Source organism: Vombatus ursinus, unplaced genomic scaffold, assembly GCF_900497805.2.
Source record: "Vombatus ursinus unplaced genomic scaffold, bare-nosed wombat genome assembly UNPS02014874.1, whole genome shotgun sequence".
In the NCBI taxonomy this organism is placed as follows: domain Eukaryota; kingdom Metazoa; phylum Chordata; class Mammalia; order Diprotodontia; family Vombatidae; genus Vombatus; species Vombatus ursinus.
The window spans coordinates 18,855,052-18,876,655 of NW_020954652.1; the positions used below are offsets into that span (position 1 = coordinate 18,855,052).

The window sequence follows — 21,604 nt, forward strand, 5'->3', positions numbered from 1 at the left end:
GAAGTTCATTTTCTGATTAGGGGAGAAAACATATATAGGAGGGTTCACACTCATGGAGCAATCCTGAACCAAATTAAAATGTGATTAAGAAATGTATAACAAAATAAATAAAAATATAATACAATATAGATAATGTTAATTTGTATTTTTCTAAGCCAACATGCTACCCACAGGGATCAGTTTCTTCTTAAATTTGACACCACTGGGCCAAGGACTCCGATGGAGCAGTAGAGAGGGATGGGGAGAGGGAAGGAGGCTAAGCATACAGACAGATGATGTCCTGCCATTGGTACAAATTGGGAAAGAGGATAGAAAATGAAAGAGAAAGTCCTCTGTGAAGGAGGCCTGCCCCTGTTGGCACCTTAGCACTATTGGCATTTGGCTTCAAGGTTGGTTTGGGGTTAGGGAGGTGGAAGATTCCCCCATCCACCTTTTATTTACTTTATGTGTCTTTTATATGTCCCGATCTGTGCATATGTTGTTTCCCAATATAATGTAAGCCCTTTGAGGGTATGGATTTTTTTCTCCAACACTCACAGTTCCTGCTACATAGTAGAACCTTAATTAATACTTAATTGACTGTTTACTTTCTAAATAGGTTACAAAGTTTGTATCCTTTCCAAGCTTTCTTTTCCTTTGGATTTCATTAACCTAACAGTATCTACGGAGGAAATACAGCACCAAGTCAAGAACCCTCTTCTATTCAGCCAGGCTCTGTGCCCCCAAACTTTCTCATGAAACAGATCAGTCGTTTGCCCCAAGATGTCCCCGCTTCTCAGCAAGGGTCAGGAAGAAATAAAATAAAATGACTCCCAGTGTTCATGTTTTGAAAGATAAATGCGGATTTGGGGACTGAGAATATCTAACAGAGATAATACCATGGATGTCTATTTTTCTGAATTGTGGCCCACCATTCAAGTTCCCTGAAAACTTGTTTCACAGGTACAGGGGGCTGGGGCGCGGCGTTAACAAGTGCCGAAATTAGAGCCACGCTAATCAACATTTCCCGCGGTTGAGTGCGGTGCAGCACGAACCCCACCCCCTCCCACCCCCCAGCTTCCCCGTGGGTCTCCTTTATCCCCCTAACTGCCTCGCCATCTGCTACCAGCCCAAAGTGGCAACTGGGGCTCGTGCCTCCTGGAGCCGGGCTCGGATCGTGCCCGAACAAGCCCGGGCGCCTCGGCTTTCCAAGCAGGTGGTTGTTTGCAGGGAGGAGACCCGCCTTCAGCATCCCGGGGACTGGGGGATCGTTTTTCGCGGCTCCATCTGCTCAGCTGCCCGTTAATTGGCTGGCCCCGGAGCCGCCTTTTATGCATGACAAAAGAAGCGCTCTCCCTCCGCTCCCCCTCCCCTCCTCGCCCCCTCCCCACACCCCTGGGGCGCTTCCCGCGGTGGCCCCGCCCGGCCCGGGCAGAAATTGCCTCGGCGCGCGGCCCCGCCCCCTCCCGCCGCCTGACGTCTCGCAGGTACCCGGAAGGGGGAGGGGAGCGAATCGGCAACAATTGGGCGGGTCCGGAGCCGGGACGCGCCGAGCGGAGCGCCAACACTCCGGGCTCTCGGGATTGGCGGGCTCTCCCGCGGGGCTCCCCCTCCGGTCGCCGCCCATTGGCTGGAGCCTCGCATTCCGTCTCAAGGCGCCAGAACCCAGCGCTTTAGCGGGGCCGGGGCAGCTCGGCGCCGCAGTCGGGATCGGCGCTTGGTGCGGGCACGGGGGCTTGGCCGGGCAGGGCAGGGCTCGCCTCGCTGTGGGGGCGCCGCGCTCGCCCTCCTGCGCCCGTGGTCAAGGTCGATGCGCCTCCGCTGAGCAGCCCCGCTTCCTGCGGAGGGAAGGAGGGAGCCTCCTTGGGAAGGAGGGCGGTAAGCGGCGCCCCGGGGCTTGGCGGGGGGCTCGGAGGGCGCCCCCCGTGGAGGGGAAGAGACCGCGGCCGGGGGGCTGAGGTGCCCCGACCGAGCCCCAGTCACGGCTGCTCCCGCGCTCCCCGCATTTTGGGAGTGGGGGCTCCCCTTAGAGACCTCATCCTTGGGGGGCTGTCCTCCAGAAGCCCCGGAAGGCACCGGGCTCGTAGCCGAAGGCACCCGCGGTGCCCGAAAGTTCTGTGCCCCTCAGCAGTACTTTGCGCCAAAATTAACTGACCGGGAAGACCCTGGGGCTCCCTGACAGATTTGCCCCCCTCCCCCTGCCCCGGGTCTACCGCTGCTTTTTCCTCCTTGTATTCGAGTTGCCCCGGGTTCGTTTCCCTCGCGCGTTTTCTGAGGTATTTGAGCGCTCTTTAGACGTTTGCACGGGCGAACCTGAGATGGAGGAGGAGGGAAGGTGATCGGCAGGGAGGAATGCTTGCAAAAGAACACGATTATTTTCCCAAATTCTAAAATTTCTTTTTCTTGCGTAATTGCAACTTACAGATGGAGGTCAACTGTTTAACACTACAAGACCTGATCAGCCCCAGGCAGCCCAGGCTAGAATTTGTGATTGAAGATGGGGAAAATGCACAAAAGGTAAGTGCAGAAATATTTTAAGATTCATAACCAGCGCCTTTAATACCACTGTGGTCAGCAAATCCAGGCTGGGCCACTTAACTCACTCCTTGGTGACCTTGGACAAGTCACTTAACTTTTCTGAAACCTGGGTTTCCAGGTCTGTAAAAATGAGGATGTTGTACAAGATCCGACCTGTAAGATACCCTTCTAGCTCTGTCTATAATCATATGGTGTGACTTGTGTTTCAAGTAAATCCAGCTTGGCTTTAGTGTTTTTCCTTCAACTATACCTCACTTGAAGGTCGGTGTTAGTAAATTCTTGGCAAATGAGGAAACCCACGTGCTTTCAATATCCAATATTGCTATGAATACAATGTCAGTATTCTCCAAAAAGTTGCAATTAGAGTCATTTTTTAAAGCAAAACCTGCCAACCACTGTAGATAAACTTTTCTCCACCATCATTGAATATTTAGGAATATGTACCCACTAAGCTAGGCTTATTTGAGCAGCAAATACAAGTCACTGGATTTCTAATTAGGGAGCTAAGCTAAGGTCTAGTCCAGCCCCTTCCCTTTGTAGATGGGGAAACTGAGGCTCCATTAGGTTAAGTGTCATACCCAAGGTCACACAAGTAATAATCATCAAAGGTGAAATCTGAACTTAGATAACTTGTATTGTATCATACTGGAATGCTATTTCAGTTACTACCAGCTAAGTTACATCTCATTGGTGTTTGGATATTTGAAATGTAAGCTGTTCTTATAACAATCAACAAGCACGTCTCAAACAGACATTTTCCATTCTACCCATAGTGATACTGGTACTGTCAACAGAAGAATACAAGTTAATGGACTCTAGCAGGCAACTTGAATTCTTACAGTTGTGATGATAGATTTGCACTGAGCCAGCTATATCCTATACCAAGAGGTGTGATGGTGGATAAAGTATAATCTGGAAGACCCAGGTTCAAATATCACTTCAGGCACTAGCTGTGTTACCTTGAATAAGTAACTTAATTTTTCAGAGCCTCGATTTCCTTGGCTGTAAAAATGGGGTAATATTAACCTCACAGGGTTGTTGTAAGGATTAACTGAGATATATAAAGTGCTTTGCAAACTTTAAATCAATATATAAACATGAGCTATTACTGCTTTTATTATGCAGTAACCGGCTGGGCTTAACGATGCTCTGTGTATCCATGAAGCAAGATAAAGCTAATTGGCCCTTGTGGTAATAGCATCCAAGACCTTGGTCTCAATAGCACTGTCCTCTGGCTAGTAACTACACTAATAGCTAGCATTTATAAAGCATTGTAAGTTTTGCAGAACACTTTACAAATAGCATCTTATTGGATCTTTGCAACAACCTTAGGAGGTGGATGCATTTATCATACTCATTTTACAGATAAGGAAACTGAGGCAGGCTTAAATGACTTGCCCAGGGTCATACAGCTAGTAAGTAACTGAGGTTGGATTCTTACTCCTCGGGTCTTCTCGACACCAGGTCCGGTGCTCTATCCACTGCCTCTGAACAACCAGAGATGCTATAAGCCATGAATTATACCTTGTTAGTTGATGAATTGCTGTGCATTTTAGGCAGAAGCAAGCAAATAGTCCTAGTTCATAGGATTTTTATAGTAAGAGTTAGCTTAGAAGTCATCTAAACTAACCCGTTTTGGTGCTAAGTCAAATTTTAAAAACTGAATTTTAATCTAGACTTAGCCATTTCTTTAATTGTGGTTAAGTCACTTAGCTTCTCATGGCTTATTTGACCTTATATTTAGATTTAGCAATAATAATGAAACTGACTTAATAGGTTTTTAAGGAGCAATTGGCTAATAAGCACTTTATCCTCCAGTAGCAATGTGTTGGCAGGTGTGGTGCCCATTGGTGAGAGAGGTGTAGCATAGGGATAGAGTGCTGGGCTTGGACTCAGGAAAACTTGGGTTCCGTCCTTCTTCCAATACTTCCTCACTCTGTGTCTATGGGGCAGTCACTTAACCTGAGTCTCAGTTTCTTCATCTGTAAAATGAGGAAATTGGACTAAACTGACTTCTAAGGTCTCTTCCAGCTCAAAATCTGTGCTCATGGAAAGCCCACTAGATTTGGACCAGGTGGACCTGAGTTCCAATATTGGTTCTTGGCATTTATTACCTGGGTCATAGTGGACAAAATAGCTTTCCATTCCAAAGTCTCAGTTTTCTTGTTTGTAAAATGAGGGTATTAAACTAGATTTCTTGTTAAGGTCCTTTTCAGCTATTGATCTTATAAGTAGGGTTTTTTAAGAAAAGCACATGATATTCTGCCATTATTTTGAAGTTTATAAGATGATAAATTTAATTCTTTTGCATGTTATTTCTTCATACCCCTTGACTAGTTTTTGTAAGGAAGGAGGATGATTAGAATACGATATGTTTACATAAAGCTTAGAGTTGACTGTGTACTTTCACATTTATTATCTCATTTTCTCTTCTAAACATCCCTGGGAAAGAGGGCAAATATTCTGTCCATTTTAGAGATAAGAAACAGGCTTAGAAAAGGGATGACTCACCTCAGTCACACCACAAAGCTGGCACTAAACCAAGTCCATTGTTTTTAAGGGCACACTCTTTTCTCAAGGAAGGAAAATATCCCAAAATTGTATTCCTTAAGGGAACATTTTTTTTATTACCTAAACTGTATGCAGACAGAAATGAAATAAAAGAAAATACATGAGTTCAAAGTCTTTAAGGATATCTAAATAAGTTGATGCTAAAGCGTCTCCTCTCTCCAATCCGTCTTTACATAGCAGCCAAATTATATTCCTAAAGCACTGGTCTGACCATGCCCACGCTATCTGCCCAAAACACTTCAATGGCTCTCAGGCGCCTCCAGGTTAAAATATAAATTTCATTGTTTTGGAAGGAATGAAACAACCATTTGTTAAGTGCCTCCGAAGCGCTAAGCACTTTATGGTTATTGTCTCATTAATCCTCACAACCCACCCTGGGAAGTAGGTGCTAATAATATCCCTGTTTTACAGATGAGGGAACTGAGGCAGACAGGTTAAGTGAGTTGCCTACGTTCACAAAGCTAGTTATCTGAGGTGGGATTTTGAACTCTTCTGACTCCAGGCTGGGCCCAATCTTGAGTCCAACCTATTTTTCCAAATTGATTCATTCACAAACTCTACATTCAACCAAACTGGTCAATTACAGCCCCCATACATAATATTTCACATCCTTACCCTTTGTCATTGTCCTCCAAAGCTCTCTTGCCTAGAATCGTTTCCTGCCCCCCCCCCAAATTACTTTGTATATATTTTTCTATCTACTTAACTTTGTAATTGTTGTTCTACCCACCCCTGCCCCCACCAAAATAAGTAAACTCTTCAAGGTCAGAGATCATTTAGGTTTCAGTCTTTGTATCCCACTTCTGGGCAAGGCCCATAATAGACACTCAATAAATGTTTGTTCAATTGAATTGCGGGAAGATAAGTTTCTAAAAACTGGAAAGGATCTGTTGATTTCCTCGGTAAAGCCTGAGACTATAAATCAGTACTCAAGAGTTTTGCTTGCTTGCTTTCTTGCTCAGTAACTTTTTTTTGTCAAATGATTAGAAAAAGGCATTTCTCACTATATTCAGTCTTGATAAAGATCTCTCCTTACCAGTGCAATGTCAGATTGAGCTTGCATATTTTAACCAGTCAGTCAATAAGCATTTTGTTAAGTGCCTACTATATGCCAGGCACTATGCTAAGCAATGGGGTTACAAAAAGAGGCCAAAGACAGCCCCTGCCCTAGAGGAAGTCACAGTATAATGGAACCAAAAGAGAAGGACCCAAAAAGGTGCTGTGAAAATGCTAGAAAATAGAATTCATGAGTTGGGATTATTCAACCTCAAGAAGAAAGTATTAAAGGATGAGTTAATAATTAGCTATAAGCCAGGATATCATGAAGAGAGAAGATAATCAGGTATTATATGTCTGTTTAAAGTTAGGTAAAAGAAACAGTATGGAGTAGGGGATAGAGAGTCAATATAAAGTGAGGAAGACCTGGATTCAAATTCTCTGATACATAAAGACTGTATGGCAAGTCCCTTGACCTCTCAGTACTCCAGGTGACTCTTAACAACTCCAAAGATGCAGAACAAATATCTATCTATAACAGGAGAAGAAGAAGTTTCTTCCTGCAAAGTTCCCACTCCTAATACTATGGTTCTGGGCTTTAAAAAAAAAACAAGGAATAAATGAAAAAAATAATTTTTAGTCACGGTCTGCAAAGCAATATGCTAAGCACTGGGGATTACAGGTAGGAAAAAAAAAAAAAGGAAGATGATCCCTGCTCATATCTAATAGGGAAGGGATTCTTAACCTGAGATTCAGGGCCCCCTTGATAGATTTCAAGGAGTCTGTTAGAAAAAAAATTCATCTTTATTTTCACTAATCTGTAACTAAAATTTAGCATTTCTTTCCATTGTTTAACATGGGCAACAAAGCATCATTCTGAAAAGGGGTCTATAGGCTTTACCAGACTGCCAAAGGGACCCATGACATAAAAAGATAAAGAACCCCTATAATAATAGGTAACAAAACATAAGAGGTTTCAACCGTAAGCTGTCTGGAAAGACCTTAGGGTACAGTAGCAAAACAGATGGTAATGCATCCTTTTGAGTGTTACTTCCACTGGGGGAAAATGTCTATTTCTGCTGTTGAATCACTTGACGGTATCAAGGACATTAGTGGTGATAATGAAGAAATAGATGTAAACAAGAACAATTTGGGATAGACATAAGAGGACTTCAATCTTCTCCATTTTTCAGGACCATTCTAGATAAACTTTTGTTCAAAAAAAAAGTATGGTAATGTAGTGGAAAGAGCAGTGGCCTTGGATGGAAGGTTTGTATTGGAATTCTAGTTCTTCTTAATTTGGACACATCACTTAACCTTTAAGCCTCTGTTTCCTCCTCTACATAATGGGAATATCAATATGTCTTGGATAAAGAAAGATAAGGTTATGGCAAAACAATTTGTTAGCCACCAAGCTCCATATAAGCATTGAGTTTTATTCTCATTACTCTAACTATTATGTCTAGGCATAAGGAGATGGACAGTAACAGGGGTTAGCAGTCTCCAGTCCAAATAACATTTGTCATCAGCTGAAGAGATGGCTTGCCAGCCTCCCCCAAAACAGCAAAGGCAGCTAGCTATGACTTTGTTCTGATGATGTCTCAGAAGAAAAAAGAAAAGGCTGGACTCTGTTCTCCTTAAATACCTTTGTTTGGGGCGTGATAAAGATATACCCGGCATCTTCTCAATTTTTCACCTACGATGAGTTCATTTCAGGGAGAACAGGTTGTACAGCTTCAGAAACGGTTTGACATTTCTACTCTTTCCCCTCATCTTTATGATATTTGGAGGTCTTGTGATCTTGTCCCCACTGTATAGCATCACTGATACTGACTTGGGAGGCAGCATGGACCAATGGGAAGAATACTGAATTTGGAGTCCCAGGACCTAGATTCAGATCTCCGCCATCTTTGTGACCTTGGGCAGGTCACTTAACTTGTTTGGGCCTCGGTTTCCTCATATGTCAAACAACAAGGGGATGAAGTTCCCTCCTAGCTTTAAATGCGTGATCTTAATATTTGGGGATTGCCTAGTGTTGTCTCATTTCAGTCGTTTCCAACTCAGTGACCCCATTTGGGATTTTCTTGGCAAAGATGCTGGAGTAGTTTCCTATTTCCTTCTCCAGCTCATTTTACAACAACAGAATATTTGGGAATTACCTACTAGATCCATTTCTGTTTGATTTTATTGGGTTAGCACGTTGGCAGAGACTCATTTATAAAGAGATAATACCATGCCGTGGTTCCTGGTCCTATGATGACTTCTGCTGCCATAGGAGAAATTCCCACCTTCAGTTCTCTACCCTTCTGTTGTTGTTTGGGTCTGGAGGGATGGTAAGAGGCACATCTCTAACAATGACTACTGTCTGGAGCAGGATGAAGCCCCAGGTTCTCCAAACAGATAATCTTCTGCACCTTCAAATGGTGTTCTTATTAATATAATATAATAAGATATATTATCTTGTTAATGTTTGGTTTTTTTTAATTGCTATGGTTGCTCCAGTTCTGGGTTCAAATCCTGACTCTGCCATTTATGACTTCTGTACCCTTGGATAATTTACTTACTCATTTTCCTCTTCTATAAAATGAAAGGATTGGACCAGATTATAAGAATAGTAATAACTAGCTCTTATATAGCATTTTAATGTTTGCAAAGCACTTTACATGTTATCTCATTTGAAAGGGTCTATTATTATCTCCATTTTACAGATAAGGAAACTGAAGCACTGACAATTAAATGACTTGCCCAGGTTTACATAGCTAGTAGGTATCAGAGGCAGGATTTGAACTCATCTTCTTCATTCCTAAGTCCAAAGTCTGCTCCCTAGTGCTCTGACTTCTCAGATACCTCTAGCCCCAAATTTATAAACCTGTTACGCATTATTATGCAAAGACATGGTCCTCCAGCAGTTTACTGTCTGATGGGAAAGTAAATGAGATATATATGCACAGATAATAGAATGCAAATCAGGATAAAGCCAGTGTTTGAAATGTTCTTTGTTAATCAAGGCCCATAGGCCTTTTTTTTTTCCTTTCTAAACAACTTTCTGAAGAGTTAACATGAGCTGACATGTCAAAAGACTTGAAATTTGGTGTGTCCTTGGGTTCAGTTCTGTGCAACCAACAGGGGCTCCATTTGCACTACTACATACTTGGAATACAAAGGCATGCACCTCAGAGCTTCCCCCCACACCAACAAATAACATTTAAAAAAAAAAAAAGCACGTGACCCATGGAAATTTTATTGACTCCTCCCACACTGACTCTGACTGTCTCCATGCCCTTCTACCTCCCGCCCTATTATAAGCATCTATCGGTAGCAAATACACTGAGGGGTTCCCTCACACGTGGAAATCCCATGAAAATCAAACTAAATAAGAATTAGGAGAAGCAACTGGTTGGGCAGAATTTCTCACCTGACCCAATGTTTAACTCCCATTAACCCCTCTCACTAATTTTTGTTCAATTTGTTTGGCCTGTGGGCCGGTTTTTATTTTCATGTCCGTGTTAATGATGGACATCTTAAGTAACCTGTTTATAACCACAGCTGGTTAGCCATTCTCCTCACTTGGCCTATCGTCACTAAACAATCTCTCTCTTTAATAGGAAAATATATTTGTTGATCGATCCAGGATGGCCCCAAAGACGCCAATGAAAAATGAACCGATTGATTTATCGAAGCAAAAAACCTACACACCCGAAATAAATCCAATTACACCAGTTAAGTTTGCTGACCGGCCTCAGGCAGAGCCCTGGACCCCTACAGCTAACCTGAAGATGCTCATTAGTGCAGCTAGTCCTGACATGAGAGACCGGGAAAAGAAGAAGGAGCTGTTCAGACCAATTGAAAACAAGGATGATGCATTCTCAGACTCACTGCAGGTAACTTAATGGTAATCGCCGATATTTATTTAGTGCTTCAAGGTTTGCAGAGTCCTTTACAAACATCTCGTTTCATCCGCACAGCAACCCTGGGAAGTAGGTGCTATTATTATCCCCATTTTTCTATATGGGGAAACTGAGGCAGATAGTGGTTAAGTGATTTATCCAAGGTCAGACAGATAGTAAGTGTACAAGACTGGATTTGAAATTGATTGTGAAATAATTAGGATAAAGCATTTATCATGAACTTAGAAGGTAATCGTAGGTAGTACATGCCTACTGTGTGCCTCTAGGGCTTAGATGTCGCCTGGCCACAGGCTCACAGATCTAGCGTCCAATCCCCATTTTATTGTTGTTCAGTCGTGTCTGACTCTTCATGACCCCACTTGAAGTTTTCTTGGCAAAGATACTGGAGTGGTGTGCCATTTCCTTCTCCAGCTCATTTTATAGATGAGGAAACCGAGGCAAACAGGGCTAAGTGACTTGCCTAGGGTCACACAGCTAGTAAGTGTCTGGGGCAAGATTTGAACTCAGGAAGATGAGTCTTCTTGACAGCAGGACTTGTGTTCTCTCCACTGTGCCCCCTAGCTGAGGAAACCCCAGTGACTTGCCTGTGGTCACATAGGTGACGCAGGTGGAAATTGAGCTTAGGTCCTCAGACTTATCGACCCACTGTACCACTTGGCTGCTATAGGTGAACAGGCAGAGGTGTGCCAACTTAGAGAGCATAAGGTTTTCCTCCTCTTTTTAACCATTTGCTCATTGAGAGAATTTGAAAGGCAGTCATGCCTTAGTAAATAGAGTTGTCCTCACAATCATGAGGGTCTGAGTTCATATCTCATCTCTGCTATACGCTAACGTGGGCAGACCTACAGCTTAGGAAAGTGCTTTAATGGTTGAAGTGGAGGAAGACTTGAGATGGGGAGACCAATTAGAAAGCTAATGCAATAATCCAGAGCAGAGATGAAGAGGATCTGAACACAAGTGGCAGCTGTGTGAGTAAAGGGAAATTACATGTCTGTGAATCATAAGTATATGAGATGTGAGAAAAGGTAGAAATGACAAGATTGGGAAACTGACTGGATATATGGGCTGAGCAAGTGATGCCATGGCTGCCAACCTGAGTATAGTGGAATCCTTGATAGTAGTAAGCGTAGAAAGAGGGGTAGGATTGGGGGGAAAGATGAAAAGTTCTGTTTTAGACATGTTGAGTTTGGGATACCTAGGGAATAGTCATTTCAAAATGTCTATTAGACAGTTAGTGATAGAAGACGGGAGCTCGGGGGAAAGCTAAGGGATAGGATAGATCTATAGAGATCTGGCAGTCAGCTACATAGGAGCTAATAAGATCACCAAGTGACATAGTATAGGGAAAAAAGAGGGGATACCTATAGTTAGCAGGACATGGAAGAAGATCCAGCAAAGGAGACTGAGAAGGAACAGACAGGTAGGAGGAGAATCAAGAGCATGATCACAAAAATCCAGAGAATATCCTCAAGGGGAGCTTGGTCAATAGTATTAAAGGCTGCAGAGAAGAATGAGGATTAAGAAAAGGCCATTGGATTTGTCCATTAAGAGCTTGTTACTGACTTTGAAGACAGTAGTTTCGGCTGAAAAATGAGGTCAGAAACCAGATTGCAGAACAGAGTGGAACAAAAGTGGAGCCATTGAGTATAGATTTTTTTTTTCAAGGAATTTAGCTGGAAGGAGGAGGGAAAATATAGTAGGATCAAGTGAAGTAAGAACTGGAATTTGTTGATATGTTTGTCAGCAGCAGGGAAGGAGCCAGTAGCCAGGGAGAGATTGAAGATTAGCAAGGAGGGAGGGAAGGAGCAAAAATAGAAAGGTATTTTTCTTGGGAATACTGGAAAAGATGGGATTACAGGGTAGGTGTCAAGAAGTCAAAGCCATGCCATCAGAGGCTGGAGTGGAAGAGGAAATAGTGGGGAATTATGTCCAAGGGTTGAGAAAAGAGAAAATTAGGAGATCGTGGCCTCAGTAAAGAGAGCAAGTGTGTAAGGGGTACCATTAGAGGCCAGAGAAGAGAGAAAGGTTTGGAACAGCTTCTTTGAAAAGTGAAAGAGAGGGGCAGCTAGGTGGCGCAGTGGATAGAGCACCAGCCCTGGATTCAGGAGGACCTGAGTTCAAATTCGGTCTCAGACACATAACACTTACTAGCTGTGTGACCCTGAGCAAGTCACTTAACCCCATTGCCTAGCCCCCCCAAAAAAAAGAGAGAGAGAGAGAAGTGAAAGAGAATCAATTAGGGAGGAGTAGAAGGATCACCTTGGTACAATGAGAGACCAGTTGAGGTTAGGTCATATAAATTTGTGGTGGATCCAGTGAGCCCCATTTTGTAACTTCCCTCAGCTCCATTCAGTATTACATATGATTAGGAACCAAGGAAAAAAATGGTGAGAAGTAATGCAGGTTTGGGCTTTGGCCATGTGTGCCATAGGAGAAGGGGGCAAGAAATTTGAGATAAGAAAGTGGAACTGGTTCACCAAGGGGTCAGGATAGGAAAGGAGGAAGAGTGTAGCCAGTGCAGTACAGTGTAGCCATCACGCCTGGGAAAGAACTGAGGGGTGGAGGATTTGGAGGTCATAGTGAGGACAGAGAACAAGTTAAGGAGAAGTGAATCATGAGAGAGATGGAAAGATAAAAGATTATGATCAAAAAGGAATTTCAGAGTTCATGCGTGTGTTAATGGAACACAAAATCAAGGGTGTGCCTCCAGGGATATAAGAAACATTTTTCAACATATAAAATTAATAAACCCTAGTTATGATCATCCAGCACTATTCCTAGAATCAAAAGAACTGCATTTTTCTAAATTTTACTAAATTTAAATATTACTAAAGCTACTTCATATCTAGCACTAGCTAATGAAATAATATTAACCTTTTTTGGGGGGGGGGGCGGTGTTCCAGACCTGTGATTTCATCAGGGTAGGGCACTTCAGATGAGGGAATTCTCTCCACCATAGACTTATACAACCAGTATATGTCAAAGGTTCAACTTAAAAACTAAGGCATCCTGACTCCAGAACCAGCCCTTTATCCACTACACTACACTCTTATGACCACAGTTGTAGAGCTCGAAGGGCTTTACAGACTACTTTGTCCAACTCTCTCATCTTACGGATGAGGAAACTGAGACCCAGAGAAAATAAATGACCTGCCTAGGGTCACACAGGTGCGAGAGAGAGAGAGAGAGAGCTGGGAGTTGTACCTAGATCTGCTAACTCCAAATCCAGCCAGTTTTCTACTGCCCCACACTGAAGTTACCTGAGACTGCCAGTGAGAATGTGTGTCTAACTGACTCGCCATTATTCCCCTGATCCTCAGGATAAAATGCTCTGTATAAAAATAGTGAGAGATAGGAAATAGCCTGGTAATCTCATTAGTATAGGAAACTCTCAGAAAGGAAACTCTTATTAGTGTAGGTCTATACCTTCTCTAGAACTTAGTCTTCTTCCTTAATAAGTTTTTATTGATGTCTCTTGTTTTTAACACCACCTAAGTTTTCCCCTCCCAGAGAGCCCATCCCATATGATACTTGATTTTTTAAAATTTTTTATTAATTTGTTTTGAGTTATCAACAATCAATTCTGTAAGCTTTTGAGTTTTAAATTTTTGTCCACCTCCCTCCCCAAGACAGCACACAATCTGATATAGACTATACATATATTGTTGTTTTGGGTTTTTTTTTTTTTTAAGATTAAAAAAAAGAAGAAGAAATAAGCATAAGTGATCCACATATTTAAAAAAATCTGAAAATATGTCCACTAACTAACATACATATGTATGTTAGACTTATGGACCTTCCATCTCTGCAAAGGACTTTGGTGGGAGTGTCTTCTCATTGCTCTTTTTTCAGGCCATGCTTGTTCCTTATAATTTTGTAACATTCATATTGTGCGTGTTATAGTCATTGTGTATATTGTTTTCTTGACTCTGCTTACTTCACTCTGCATCAGTTCATTTAGATCTTTCCATGCTTCTCTGTAGTCATCACATCCATCATTTCTATAGCACAGTAATATTACATTGCATTCATGTGCCACGATTTGTTTATATCATTCCCCAATCAATGGGCATCTACTTTGTTTCCAGATCTTTGTAATCACAAAAAAGTCCTGCTATAAATATTTTGGTATCCATGAGCACTTTCTTCTTATTGGTGGTCTCCTTATAATGGAATCTCTGGGTCAAAGCTTATGGACATTTTAATCACTTTATTTGATAATTCCAAATTGCTTTCCAAAAAGTTCACAGCTGCACCAATAATCCATCAGAGTGCCTATCTTCCTACAACCTCTCTAACTCTATTATCATATTTTGTGATCCTTGCCAATTTGTAGGATGTGAGATAAAACCTTGGAGTTATTTTGATGTTCATTTCTGTAGTTATTAGTGACTTGGAACATTCATGTGGTTATTAATAGTTCGCAGTTCTTCTGAGAACTGTTTGTTTATATCCTTTGACCCTTTATGCATTGAGGATTGACTTTGGGGGGAGGGGGCAGGGTATGTGTATACACATACATTTATATATTTATGTGTGTGTGTATATTTATATAGCTGTTATTTGTTTCTATATCTTGGAAACTAAACCCTTCTGAGAAAAGTTTGATGTGACAATTGTTTTTCCCATTTAACTGCTTCCCATCTTATCCTAGGTGCATTAATTTTGTCAGTACAGAAGCATTTCAATTTCACATAATCAATTTATCTATTTTATTTTTTGTAAATGTCTCTATTCGTTGTTTGGTTAAGAATACATTGCCAACCCACAGCTATGAGAGGTATATGCTGTCTTCTAAATTGTAGAATGTGGTGTACAATGTTGGTCTAAGCCTGATTTCTGCCACACTGCTTTCCAGTTTTCCCTGCAGTTTTTATCAAAATAGGGAGGTTTTTTCATAAGTAATCTGTGTTTTCCATTTTATCAAACACTGGACTCTTGAGTTCTGATTCTCCCTTGTCTGGTCTGTGAAACTGAGTCTTAAAGAGTTGTCCTAAGTGCTGAAAGGTCTAAATGACCTTCCCAGATCATACAGCCAGGATATGTCAGAGGCAGGACTTCCTGGCTCCAAGATCAGTTTTCTATCAACAAGGCCGTGGCTATCTCTCCTATTGTTATAATAATAATGTTTTTATGCAACCTGTTTTGGTGACAAGACCCTTTAAATGCATTAACTAATTATGAGCATTCTAAAGTTGTTAGCTTTCTAAGAACAATAATAAAAACAAGCATTTATATAGCACTTGTAGGTTTGCAGAGTGCTTCATATGTGTTATCTCATTTGAATCTCACAGTAGCCCAAGGAGGCAGGTGCTATTGTTATCCCCATCTTACAGCTTTGTGTTTCTTAACACAGTCAGATAGAAAAAGGGTAGCTAAACATGAGAGTTCATTTTGGTAAAGGGAAAAGGTTGTATCAATATCTATAGATTTATTCCTCCAAGAGCAAGAACCTAAGCAGAGCTTTCCTTCAAGTCTAAGCTAAAATCCCACCTTCTACAAGAAGCTTTTCCCAATCCCCCGTAATTCTAGTGCCTTCCTGCTGTTTTTTCCAATTTGGCCTGTCTCTAGCTCATTTGTGCATAGTTGTTTGTGTGTCATCTTCCCTATTAGACTGAGCTCCTGAAGAGCAGGCACCCACTTTCTGTGCACCCCTGCTGCTTAGCACAGTGCCTGGCTCATAGTAGGCATTTAGTAAATGTGTGTTGACTGACTGGCTGACAGAGGAGTTCTTCTGTTGCACCTCGAAGCCATTGTGAAGAAGACAAGCCTAGAGGAAAATGGAGCACGCTCAGGCTGTGGGCATTCACACTTATGCTGCTTGCCTGAGCTGACTTGCCAGAATTTGGGTCATAGGGAGGGAAGAAACCTGAGCTTGGAAATCGGGCAAACTAGTCCAGACATCACACAGGCTAAACCACCTATTAGTTGATTAAAGTTGTTCTTTTAAAAAAAAAAAAAGCCAGCTGTGTTAGCTCACTCAGCCTCACAATGCAAAGGAGGATCATTTTAATTTGCTTAAGATAGGGGTCAAAGGGCAGTGTGTCCTAGTGGATAGAGAGCTGGCATGAAGTCAGAAAGACCTGAGGTCAAGTCCCGCTTCAGACACTTGCTAGCTGTGTGACCCTGGGCAAGTCACTTAACTACTGTTTGCCTCAGTAACCTCATCTGTACAATGGAGAGGGTAACAGCAGCACCTGCTTCCCAGGGTTTTTGTAAGGGTCAAATGAGATATTATTTGTAAAAGTACTTAAAACAATACCTGGCACACAAAAAGCATTGTATAAATACTTATTTCTTTACCTTCCTCTCTGATATCTGCTGACTGTGTTGTTACCCTGGGCAAGTTACTTTAACATCTTTTCAACTGTAAAATGAGGATAATGAAAGCACCTACCTTGCAGGGTTGTTATGATCCTTGCAGGATCAGGTGAGATAAAATATTTGTAAAAGTACTTAGCACAGTGCCTAGCACATAATAGGTGCTATATAAATGTTTATTCTCTTCCTCTCTGACATTTGCTGGTTGTTACCCTGGGCAGGTCACTTAACCTGTTTGCTGATAAAATGGGTCTAATTACAGGGTTGTTTTGAGGATCAAATGCGGTAATATTTGTAAAGGTGTTTAGCACAGTGCCTGGCCCATAGTAGGCATTATATATAAGTATATAATAAGCATAGAGAAAGAGAGAATTAATATATAGAATTATGTATATATGCCACATAAATGCTTATTATTCCCTTCCCCTCTGGCACTTGCTGGCTGTGTGACCCTTAACTTTTAATGGCTTGGATCCCTACTTTCCAAGACTCTTATGTTTCAGGTCTGCATAGAAGGAGTTTTCTCATTAGGAGTTGTCCATACCAATGAAATCACAAGTCCAGTCCAGAAAAGATAATAAGCATAAGTCAAAAAAGATTAGAAAAAGAAAACTGCGTTAGCTGGAAAACTTTCTGATTTTCTTTGTTCCTTGTAGATTCCTATTACCCCTTAAGGTTCCACTTCTGACATGTTAATGGATTGTTTTTTTTTCTCTCCTCCCCTCACACCCACGGTAGCTTGATGCTATTGGGGATGGCCCTGTGAATGAATTTGAAAAGCATCGAACAAGCAGAAAGCAGAAGAGTTTAGGACTCTTGTGCCAAAAGTTTCTGGCTCGCTATCCTAGTTACCCCTTATCCACGGAGAAAACGACAATATCCCTGGATGAAGTGGCCGCCAGTCTGGGTAGGTATGCTCTGGACTAGAGAGTGTTTGGGAAGCTGGAGAGAAAAATGGGGTCCGTTTAAACTGAGACCTCTTCAAAGATTGCAAATAATGAATGTGATACATGGAGATAGGCTTTTCTCCTACTGCCACCAAGTTTTGTGTCGCATCTCTTTAATTATGGAAAGAGAGAGTCTTTTGGGGGGAGTGCTGTCTTGGAAGAGCCCCTAGCACAGTGCCTGGCACACAGTAGATGTTTAATAAATGTTTATTGACTATTGAAGTGGAAGGAGGCCACCATTGTTAACTACAGTTCTTTTATACACATGTGCTTTTCACATCTTTGAAATCTGAAGGTCAGTTTTTTCTTTTTTAACTTTGATAACAATAGTAACTATAGTATTTCAAGTAGAAAGGTTAGATTAAACATATATAAAATATAAATGTTAAACACTTATATGAGCTAAGCACTGGGGATACTAATTTAATAGAAAGACAGTCCCTGTGCCTACCTTCAAGGAGCTTCATTCTTGGGGAACATAATACATAAAAGGGAGCTAAAGGGAGGGAAAGAGGTAAGGAAGGTACCTGTATAGGGTGTAAAAGTCCAGAACATCAGGAGCTGAGCTGTATTAGAAGTGAGTGTGGCGGGGCTGAGCTTCAGATCATAGAAAGTGTGCAGAGGCCCATCCTTGTCTGAGCCTCAGTTTCTTCATCTGTAAAATGAGCTTCAGACTAGAGGGCCTCTAAGAACTCTGCCGGATCTGAAGTCTGTGATCCTGAGAACTTAGAGATCAAGTTCTGGCTCCAACTATTAAGTGTCTGGCCATGAATAAGTTGGTTTTACCTCTCTAGGGCATAGTTTCCCCATATTTAAAATAAGGATGCCATACTACCTGCTTACAGACCTATTATGAGGCAGGGGCTTTAGAAATAACATTAGGAGTTAGAGCTGGAAAGGAAGCTTAGAGATCAGCTTGTCCAACCTTCTCATTTTACAGGTAACAAAACTTACTGAGGCCCAGAGAGGTTGAAAAAACAGATTTAGAGATGGAAGGAATATCAGAAGCCATCTAATCCAACCATCCCCTCACTTAACAGATGAAAACTGAAGCCCAGTGACTTACCCAAGGTCACTTAGTGTCCAAGGAAGGATATGAACTCAGGACCTCTGACTTCAGAGTCAGAGTTCATCCTTTCCACTATACCTCAGCTAAATGACTTACCCAAAGTTACATAGGTGGTAAAAGAGCAGGGTCACTAGGGTTTGAACCCAGATCCTCTTAATTCAAAACCCTGTGCTCTTCCCATTACATCACTGAAAGACTCACATTTCAGAAACACCTTTTTGCTTTAAACTTTGGAGAGAAAGACTCATGAGCTCTCTCTTATCTGTTGTTTCTCATCCCTCCCATGACACAAAGTTGGTTTTATTTTCCTTTTAAGGCAGGCAACAAGCATTGATTAAGCACTTAACATATGCCAGGTACTGTGTTGGGGCTAAAAATATGAGCAAAAAAGAAAAGAATTCTTGTCCTCGAGGTCCTTATACTCTAAAAGAGAAAGGCAGCACTTAAAAGAGAATCAAAAAGGGGGTGGGGAAGGGAGGAAGGTATACACACAGGTGCTTGGGAAGTGAGGATGTTATGTCTGAAACTCTTCCTGTAATTCCCAAAGCAAGTGTAACAAACTAGAAAGGCGGGGGGAGGGGGTGAGGTGGGGGGGAATATTTCAAATTCAAAAGGAGAAAAACGAATGACTCTGTTCTTTCTGTGGGACCTGTATGCATAATGTAAGCACAGTATATATGGGTCTTGCTGCTTTAAAATAGAGACCCCTGGTGGACATGTACTATCATAGGGTCTTCATAGCACCAACATACTGCAGACGTGCAATAAATGTTAAACTGTAATAGCAGTGGCTAGAAAATGAGTTTGTGTGTTCCCTGTAGCAGTACTGACTATTAAACCTACAGACCAGAGAAGAAAAGAGTTCTTTAAAAATCAGCTAAACAAACCTTTCATATCTAGTCAGTGAAGCCATAAACCTTGCAACCTGCTGACCAGGCCTTCCAAGATTTAGCAACCTTTATCAGTTCTTGTGCTGTAAATTGTATTTCCAATTGAATTTAATTTCAACAAGCATTAATTAGTCGCCTACTCTATGCTTGGCAAAGACGAAAAATGAAGTTGTCCCTGCCCGCGAGGAGCTTGTACTCTGTGGGAGGGAAATAACATGAACATAGATAAATAAATATGAAATAAAGTAGCTTCAGGTTGGTGGAGTAGGGAGACTACTGACAACTAGAAAATAGGAAAGGTTTCCTGTAGGACGTGATCCCTGAGATCAGCTTTGAGGGTCTTGCCGCCTTTTCCTGGTTGCTGTTGTTCAAGTTGATCCAGTTTTTCTAGGATAATCCATGCTGCTTCTGGATTGCAGAAACTACTGGGTAAGGACAATGTGGGACAATTAATTTTAGGCTCTGTTGGTGACATTTCCCAGAACTAGGCAGCAGGGGAAAGCAAGATGGTGCCAGTAACTGGGTTTAAGAATGGACCTTTGTCAAGACTGGAAACATAATGGTGCATCGGGGGCAGGGTTTGAGAAAGGAAAGTTCTTGTATTTCTAAAGCTAAAACGAACCTTAGCCATCTAGGTCACCTAAGCCCAGAGGTTAAATGACTCTATGTCCCGTTGAGGGAAAAAAAATGCAGGGAGACACTCCTACAATGGGGCCAGTGGGACCCATTGCAGATTCCTGCCACTGCCTGTCCCAGTCTGTCCTTTGCTGAGTTCCAGTTGTGGGGAAGGAAAAGAGCTGATCAACAACTCATTACCATTAGACCTGGCTCCAAAGCTGCTGGTACAATTGAAACAGATGCTGGAAGACAGATGACACCTCTTTCCAGCTCGACAAGGTTGTCACGGCTGACAGAAGGGCCTCAAAGCAGGGGAAGCCAGGTGGGCCAGGAAGCCCCAGTCTGCTCGAGTGCTGTCCCCAATGTACAGACAGTGTAGGGGTGACGAGGTGGGGTGCTGGGACTGTTCTAGGAGCTACTTCAACGTCAACCAAGCGTTTGGCTGAGGGATCAACTAGTCATGTCTCAGTAGTGCTTTCCTCATTACAAAAGCCCCTTTCCTCACAGTAACCCTCTGAGTACAAATATCACCTATTTTATAGACAGGGACATTGAAGAAGTTAAATATCTTACCCATCCATAGCTACACAGCCAGTATCAGAGTCTGATTTTGAGCCCGGGTCTTGTGACTCCAAGCTCATTCCAGCTGGGGGCCTTCAGGATTAATTAGAAGTAATAGCATGGGCAATAGAGGATACAAGTGGAGACCCAAGTTTTTAACTAGATTTGGGTTCCAGTCCTAGCTCTGCTGCTCAATACTTGTTTGACCTTGAGCAAATCACTTAAAACTTTTAGGATTTAATTTCCTCATCTGTAAAATCTAAATTAATGATACCATAAACCAAATCAGTAGAATGAGCATCATTTTCCTGAGATTTTACTGTAACGGATTCGAGATGGAAATGATGGGTAAGAAAATAAAAGAATAAGATTTCTCTTTGGCTGATGTTTAAAACACACACACACACACACACACACACACACACACAGAAGAGGAGATGTAATCAATCTATTGGGATGAGGGAGGTTCTTGAAAAGCTTAATCAGTGACTAAGGGGAGCATGAGGAAGGTAACATGAGCAAATCCTCGATGGCAGAACTAATGTCATGACCAGGATTAGAAGGATTACTTGGATCCAAAAGAAAATGCCTGGCTACCAGGAGAAAAGCTTTCTGTCTTCAGGCTCCTCTAGAGGGTACGAGAACAAAAGGCAAAGGGTAGCTATTTGACCTTCGAAACTGAACTTTTCACAAAATAGCAAGCAAATGGTTAAAAACAGTACTGCTTGGTAAGGTCGCCAGATGTGGACAAAATATTTCAGGGTTTTCCTTCACACAATAATACAGCAATTACCTTTTTTTAGCCTTGTATTATTTTCCAAGTTGAGGTGTTTATCCTTTTGTGACATGGACCCTTTAGACAGTCTGAAGCCTGTGGAGACCCCTTCTCAGAATAATGTTTTTAAATGCCTAAAATACATTACGTAAGATTACAAAGGAAACCAATTCTATTGAAATGAAATTATCGGAATATTAAGAAAACTAATTCACAGACCCCAAGTTAAGAACCCTCAATGGGGCTCTCTGTCTATCAGAGCTAAAAGTGATCTTCAAAATTATCTCCAACTCCCCTATTTTATAGATAAAGAAACTGAGAAGTGACTTTCCCAAAGTTGCAGCTGGACCCAGAAGCTGAGTTTCCTAAATCTGCATCTAAGTGTTTTATCTTCAGAGATATAAAGGACCGGTCACTGGATTTGAAGACCT

At 41.9% G+C, this 21,604-nt stretch overlaps 1 protein-coding gene across 1 annotated transcript in view; it reads left to right on the forward strand.

The window, feature by feature from the left end:
* Window positions 1–1,773: 1,773 nt before the first annotated feature.
* Window positions 1,774–21,604, forward strand: part of E2F7 (E2F transcription factor 7) — a 47,364-nt gene continuing 27,533 nt past the window's right edge. The window contains exons 1-4 of the mRNA XM_027842455.1: window positions 1,774–1,857; window positions 2,404–2,496; window positions 9,690–9,965; window positions 17,052–17,220. Coding sequence (XP_027698256.1) covers window positions 2,404–2,496; window positions 9,690–9,965; window positions 17,052–17,220 — 538 coding nt within the window. The 5' untranslated portion in view covers window positions 1,774–1,857. The remainder of the gene's footprint in view (window positions 1,858–2,403; window positions 2,497–9,689; window positions 9,966–17,051; window positions 17,221–21,604) is intronic.